Here is a 6982-nt window from a genome sequence, read left to right as displayed (position 1 = left end):
GACAGACTCCTGCATAGACACTCACACCCCTCACGCATGGTCTCACGTACACTGCTGACACACTCCCCCCACACACTCTCACGCTCACAATCCCGACATACTTGCAGGAATGTCCCCACATCACACCAATGCCTACAGGCAGCCTAATCTGTGCTCATCTTCAGACTCGCTCACACACGCACAGGGTCACCTCCATGCAGACACACTGGCGTGCACAAGAGCCACTGAAATGCATCCTGATGGAGTTGCCCTGACCTCCTGGGTCCTCCTTCCCTACCCTGTGTGGCCCACTCCCCACTCTAAGCCCTCAATCTCCCCCATACCCCCTGTTCCAAGGGCCCCCAGGCTCTCTGCAGGGCATTGCTCTCAGTCCTGATCAGTAGATCACCTGCTCCGGGAAGCTTCCTCTCACTCTCCCTGCTGGGCTCCAAGGGGAGGGGAGGGGCCCTGGCTCCTGAGCAGGGTGTAGACAATGGGGTCGAGGTTTGCAGCAGGTGTCTGTACCTCCTTCTGTCATTGCAGGGACTGCATACTTATCTTCTGCTGAGAAGCCCAGGGCTGGGGAACCCAATGGGGACGCCAGATACTACCCCAGTAAGGACTCCTCCTCTGGCCTACCACCACACCACAGGCAGAGTGCCTTGGTCTCTCCATCTGATGCAGTCAGGGATCTGAGGCCCCTTCAATTCTGACAGCCTGGGGACAAAGTTAGCTCCTGCCCGGCCATTCATTCCCAGGGTGACTCAGGTTAAGGTCATGCGCTGTTCCAGGTCTCAGTTTCTCCATCTGTGACATGGGCAGCCCTGGGCCAATGCCCCACGGTTCCCTGATTGCTGGTGGTGGTGTGAGACAATTCAGATATCCCACTGGCACTCCTGCGTGAGGGGCCACAGCAGAGCTGCCACTTCTTAAAGAGAGAAGGGGAGGACAGGGCACCCAGGCCTCTTCCAGCTCAGCCCTGCTCCTGCCCCAGTGTCCTGGTAGGCAAGCTCAGAGGGTTGGGCACAGCAGGTGGGATATTTTTGAAGGGGAGCAAGGAGGCAGGATTTCAGCATGACTCCCCTCATTTTGTCCAGGGCTCACCATGTGGGACTCATAGATTTTATAGAAGTCAATCAAAGGCCACAGACAGGAAAGAAAGAAAGAAGGAGAGAGGGGTGGGGGAAGAAAAGAAGGAAGGAACAAAAGAAAGAAGGAAAAAGGAAGGAAAGATGGCATTTATTCATGAGGCCCATGGGGTGAGGACAGAGATGCACAGCTGGTAGGGAGAGATGCCAGGCACACAGGTCTGCAGGGCCGGCAGAGGGGCTGCCGTAGGATTCTCGATGTGCTCCCCTTCTCCCCGAATCCCAGGTCGCTGGTGTTTGCACCATAAGTGGGAGATGAGCTGTCCCCAGCATGGCCTCCTGGGCTCCCTGAGAGTAAAGGGTCACAGGTTACAGCGGAAGGGGCGGAGCGAGGCAGCCAGGTGTCACCTGAGAGCCGGAGTTAGAGACGGGGAGGTGGCAACATGGGATTTGGATGCTGAGATGGGAGAGGACAACCATGCTGAGATGGGCAGAGGGGGCAGGGGTAGCAGCAGGTTTGGAAAGGAGTAGAGGTCTCACCTGGGATGAGAGGTTCAACTGGCCATGATGTGCTTCACAAATGCTGCAAAGAAGGGCAGAGCGAGTGGCAGGGGTTGAGCCCTGGGCGGCCTCGGGCAGGAGCCTAGGGTCCCAGTGCCCTCACCACCACCAGCAGCCCCCCTCCTGCTGAGCACACCTTCATAGTTGATGCAGCCATTGGAGTCTTCCTGCCCCGCCATCAGTTTCTCCACCTCATCTTCCGTTAGCCTCTCACCTGGCCAGGGAGGGAGGCTGAGTCAGCACCCCTGAAAGGTGCGAGGCGTGGAGGGCCCACGGAGCCCCTCTGGATCGTGGGTCTGCTTCCCCAGTATCCCCACTTTGGCACAACCGTCCTGGCTCACAAGGTCTTAGCCATCACCCCCGTTTCCAAGACCAGGAATATCAGTGACAAGTCAAAACAGCAGGAGGGACCTAGAGTGCTGGTGCACCCTCCAAGCCTGGGCTCTGCCCATAACAGGGCCAGCTTGGTCTTCAAGTCACCAGCACACACAGTCTTTTCAACAGGCTGCTGGGGGCTCCTTCCACCAAGAGGAGGCCAGTCCCCGCATCAGATCCCTGGAAGCTGTCCCTTTTGAGGCTAGAGGAAGGGCCCATGGGGTGGAGCTGAGGGCCCTGGGGGACAGGGTGGAGGAGACAAGGAGACAGCATCTCTGCTCTCCAGACAAGTCTGCCACTTTCCTGCCCCTGGGTTTTGTGTACTGTGCTGCTCCCCACACTGGGATGGGGGGTAACCTCCTACCCTCAGCTACACACACAACCCCAGAGACCAGCCCAGGGCCAAGCACACACTAGGAGTTCAGTAAATATCTGATGCAGGGAAACATACTTTGAGCAGACATACTGAGCAAGTGCTTGATAAACATTTTCTGTACAAAATACTCCTTTGAGAAGAAGGTGCCCCTGCCAGCCAGACGATGGGGGTCAGGATGTCCGAGAGGCAGGCACCTTACCTAATGCACCTCTTAGTTGCTGTGTCCCTGGAAACTGACCTTGAGACAGTGGACCCCACGACTGGATTGGTCCTGCGGAATGCCCTACACTGCCCCCTGCCCCGACCCTGTCCCCAGAGCCGTCCTCAACCCCTTTTGGTTCCGTGGGCTGTACCCACACACCTTCTTTTTCCCTCCCTAGATTTCTAGATTTCTAGATTCTCCACATTTCTGTCGCCTGGCACAGAGGCACCTTGACTGTGTCATTCTCTCCATTTCACAGGTGAGACACAGGCTGGGCTGGTGATGGATTGGTTTTCCCCAGGGATGCCCCCCAGAGGAGGGGTGGGAGTGCGGAGGAGGCGGCCCTCACCCAGAGTGGCCAGCACGTGGCGGAGCTCGGCGCCCATGACGGTGCCATTGCCTTCCTTGTCGAAGACCCGCAGCCCCTCCACGAAGTCCTCATAGGTGCCTGTGTCCTTGTTCTTGGAGATGTGCTGGAGCATGGGCAGGAAGGTGTCGAAGTCCATCATCTTGGTGTTAAGCTCTGTGGAGACATGGCCGAGTCCCACGCTCTGAGGGGCAGGGTGGGCACCCCCTTCCCCTGGGCCATGTAGCAAAGAGCTATCGCCCTCACACAGTCAGTCCCAGAGCACTCTGCTCCAGTTAGCCATTTACAAATCACTTCGCCATCGCCAGGCACTTTACAGCCAGCCCAGAAGTGCACTGTTCACAGAATCCTTTGCTGTCCACAGGGACAGTTTGCTGCAGTGGCACCCCCCGGGCCCTGTCTAGCGCCTCTGCTCTCCTTTCGGGAAACCATCCGAGATAGTGTCATTTGCGTATAGGCGCCCTCCCCAACACACACACTCCTTGTGCTTGGTCAGGAGCCACGGGCCCCATCCCAGACCTTCTCCGGGACTTTGGAATCTGCAGAGGGGGCTTGGGCCTCACTCCTCTGTGAGGCAAAGCAGGCAGCCCTCTCTGGCAGGAGTGGTGAGGGAATCTGGCCCTGAGGCCCAGAGAGATGCCGTGGAAACCAGGAGGGGCCACTGGACATAGGGCAGCCGAGGCTGGGGGCCCCCTGACCGCCCTCACACCAGCACTGAGGCTACTCTGCACTATCAGTTTCCTGTGACCAGTAGCATGGGGCGGGATGGCCCAGCAACCTCATTGCTTGTTACCTTTCAGCATCACCTGAGCCCTGCCTCGGTTCCTCATCCAGATGATGGGAAGGAAGATGCCAGGAGAGCACAGAGCAGGGAGGTAACTGTGCCATCCAGAGGGCAGCCCACCCCAGCCGTCTCCCCGGGGGCCTGGCACGAATGCATACCAACCTTCCTGCTTTGGTCTCCCTAGGACACGGAGCACCTCGGCCTGTGTAGGGTTCTGGCCCAGCGCGCGCAGAACATCCCCGCACTGCCCGTACGTGATCTTCATCTCACACTTGGGCGTGCGGTCAAACAGCATGAAGGCTTCCTTGAACTCTGCCGGGAGAGGGTGTGAACCGTGGGTCCTCCCAAAGTAAGCCCACCCTACACCCCCCACACCGGCAGGACTCACCCCACACTGGCAGGGATCTCAGACTGGGGACCCCAGGTCCAGCCCTATAGCCCCTGGGCTCAAGACCTTTGCTTACCTTCAATCTGCTCCGGTGTAAACTCGATCTGAAAGGAGACCCCAAAGATTCTGAGTGCCTGGCTCAGAGGGTGGGGCCGGGCCTCAGCCCACCTGAGTACTCCTCAGGCACGGCCCAGGCCTCAACCTCTTGGCTGCCCCAGCCTGTCCCTATTCCAGCTTCTGCCACCCATGAGCTCCTGCTGTCTACCTTAGCACCTTCCTGCCTCCTCACTCCTCCTGACCTGTTTGATCTGGAGGGCCTCGGGTCTGCAGGTGCCCAGACCCTGATGGCTGGTGGGCTGCATCTGGGAGAGGGTGAGAAGGCTGGCCTGGTGCCCTGAGTCCTCAGCCCAGGGTAGGCCTTACCTGATGCCCCTGGTCCTGGACGGGTATGTCTGAAGCCAGATGATCCAACCAGACTGGCTTTGCCGCCCCCCAGCAGGTCTGGGGCTCAGTGGGCAGGACTGTTCATATGAGTGAGACGGGAGGGCTCATCTCATCGTCGGTGGGAGGGGGGTGGCAGGAGGAGCAAGGGTGAGGGTACAGGCCAGAGGGTTTCTTTCAGCATGAGAGCATATCCACAGGAGTGCGTGCGTGTATGTGTGTGATGTACGTGTGTGCATTCACACCTGTGTGTGTCTGCAAGTGCCCCTCACAGAGACCTCAAGGTGGGCACTGCCACTCATAGCCCTGCCTACACCTGGGCCTTCCGCAGCCCATGCATCCACCCTGTCCACCCGGGGCAGCCCCCACCGCAGCACAGCATGGGGGCATGGTGGCGGTGTTGAGTGTTTGGGAGGCCACATCAGAGAGCCACCTGAGGTCAGGAAGCCTCTGGGGACCCGGTTTCCCCCTCCTCATCGGATACCAGATCTATTTTTATCACTGAGTCACTCGCCTCAAGGTCAAGGTCACAGGAGGGAGCTTGGGGGAGGGGGCATGGCTGGCACCTCCCTGGGAGCCCCACCCACCTCCATGGCACACCTCTGCCACCTCGCCCGTGCTTGTCCCTTCCAGCCCTCTGACTCAACTCAGCTGTTCCCGGCCCACCAGGAAGCCTGCTGAAGTTAGGCTCCTGAGCGTCCTGGCAAAGCCCCTGCCCTTTCCTGGCCAGCCCGGGGGGTGGGGGGAGAGCCAGGCGGACACACAAGGGGCTTCTCTATGCCCTCCTCTCAGAGGGGAGTCTGTGCCAGCCTCAGATGCGGTGAGACCAGACCATGCCACCATGGGCTGGGGGTAGTCAGACTGCCTGCGGGACACGAGCTTAGCCCTTGGGGGTGGTTGGCGCTCAGGGAGCCAGCTCCAGGAGGCACTTTCCAGGAACAGTTCCCAATAACCTTCGAGGAGGGCTTATTGTCCCTTGTCACATCTGAGGAAGCCATGCCTCAGAGCAGTGAACAGGATGGAGCCAGGCTGGGATCTGAACCCATGTCTTGAGGGACAATGTAGGCACCCCAGGAAGGGATCACAAACGGAAGATAGTTCTATGCAGTCGGGCTGCAGGGCTGGCTGGACACGAGGAGCCGCGCGGAGCCGGGCGGGCCCCTCAGCCAGTAGCCAGGGCAGCCGTGACCGGTGGCCAGCCAAGAACAGGGAACAGGCAGGACACGGGGTGCGTGCCACTATGCAAATGCCATCGGTGGGAGTCATGGCTCTTCCTCCCAGTTTAGACTCTGAGAAAGACTTCCTAACTGGGGAAGGGCTCTGGGTGCACTGGTCACAGCCCCAAGACCAATTTCCCGAGTGACCTACCCAGCCTTTGCCTCAGTTTCCCCACCTAAAAACTGAGGCCCACCCAGCGCTGGCCACCCTGGTAGGGGTGAGCGTGACCCAGGCTGGGCAGGGGCCTCACTTCCCCATGCTCTGCACTCTGGCCACCCTGGGGGACTTGGCATGGACATGACACCCCACAGCTGAAAAAGGAGGATCCAGCTGGCTGCCGGGATTGGGGTCTGGGCGGCTCCAGGATTCCCCACGGGTAGTGAGGTCCATGGACGAGGGCAAGGGACAGTTTCCAAAACTACCCAAAGATGTCCCTTCAGCAGCACTGGGGGAGTCCTGCCTGATGTCTGACCACCATCCCTCCCACTACAGCCGTCCTGATGCCTAAAGCGCCTCGGGGCTTGTCTGACCTCGGCACAGAAGCTTCCAGCTTTAGCTCAGTGCCCACTTTCTGGAGTCTGGCCTGCCATTGGGTAGGTCCACTCTGGGATCCACTTACCTGCCCTGTCCCTCCTGCCAAAACCCAGCTCCCATACCCACCTTGATTTTGGAGGCATCAAACTCCGCTTCCTTGGGGCGCTCGGGTTCGGGTGCAGGGGCAGGGGCTGGAGCAGGAGCAGGAGCAGGAGCTGCCTTCTGGCCTGCCTTGGCCTCGTCCTTCTTGGGGTCTGGCTTCTTGGGGGCCATGGAAGCTGTAAGTACAAAGAGGGAAGTGGAGAGAAGGAAGCAGAGAGCAGGGTAGGTGAAGCTCCTGGGCCTGGCCTTTATCCTGTCTGGACACCTCCTGACCCCAGCCCCACCCCCGCCGTGCACAATAGGGACAGAGCCATAAAAGGACATTGGCTAAGCTCAGGGGCTATTTTGGGGCCTGGGGAGGGCATTGTTCAGGCTCAGGAATGGGTAGAGGAGAGGGAGGGCTTTCCATTCCTCCCAATCACCTGTTAGGGAGAGGGAGGGGGAGCAGAGGACAGAGGCCACTGCTCACCACACACTCACCCTCGAATGCACACGCACACATGGGCACGACAACCCTCAGCAGGTCAACAAATTGAACAGCACCACGAGGCCGGACCAAGTGTGTGT

General features: G+C 59.4%; 1 protein-coding gene across 1 annotated transcript; it reads right to left on the bottom strand.

Moving 5' to 3' along the window:
- Window positions 1–1202: 1202 nt before the first annotated feature.
- MYL3 (myosin light chain 3) lies at window positions 1203–6668 on the bottom strand. Its single transcript, XM_077859135.1, has 7 exons — window positions 6440–6668; window positions 4197–4224; window positions 3895–4044; window positions 2931–3104; window positions 1765–1842; window positions 1608–1650; window positions 1203–1415 (listed from the first exon to the last, which is right to left on the bottom strand). The coding sequence occupies exons 1-6, from the start codon at window positions 6584–6586 to the stop codon at window positions 1622–1624; spliced, it is 606 nt and encodes a 201-aa protein (XP_077715261.1). The 5' UTR covers window positions 6587–6668; the 3' UTR covers window positions 1203–1415; window positions 1608–1621.
- Window positions 6669–6982: the final 314 nt, after the last annotated feature.

The sequence above is a fragment of the Canis aureus genome, chromosome 19 (genome assembly GCF_053574225.1).
Source record: "Canis aureus isolate CA01 chromosome 19, VMU_Caureus_v.1.0, whole genome shotgun sequence".
NCBI lineage: Eukaryota > Metazoa > Chordata > Mammalia > Carnivora > Canidae > Canis > Canis aureus.
Note: the sequence above shows the minus strand (reverse complement) of the source record. Positions and strands in the feature narration are given on the sequence as shown.

Coding starts and splice junctions, on each gene's coding strand:
- MYL3 (XM_077859135.1), bottom strand. CDS start 6,586: ATGGCCCCCAAGAAGCCAGACCCCAAGAAGGACGAGGCCAAGGCAGGC. Junction 4,225..6,439: donor TTGATGCCTCCAAAATCAAG/GTGGGTATGGGA, acceptor GTCTCCTTTCAG/ATCGAGTTTACACCGGAGCA. Junction 4,045..4,196: donor TACACCGGAGCAGATTGAAG/GTAAGCAAAGGT, acceptor CTCTCCCGGCAG/AGTTCAAGGAAGCCTTCATG.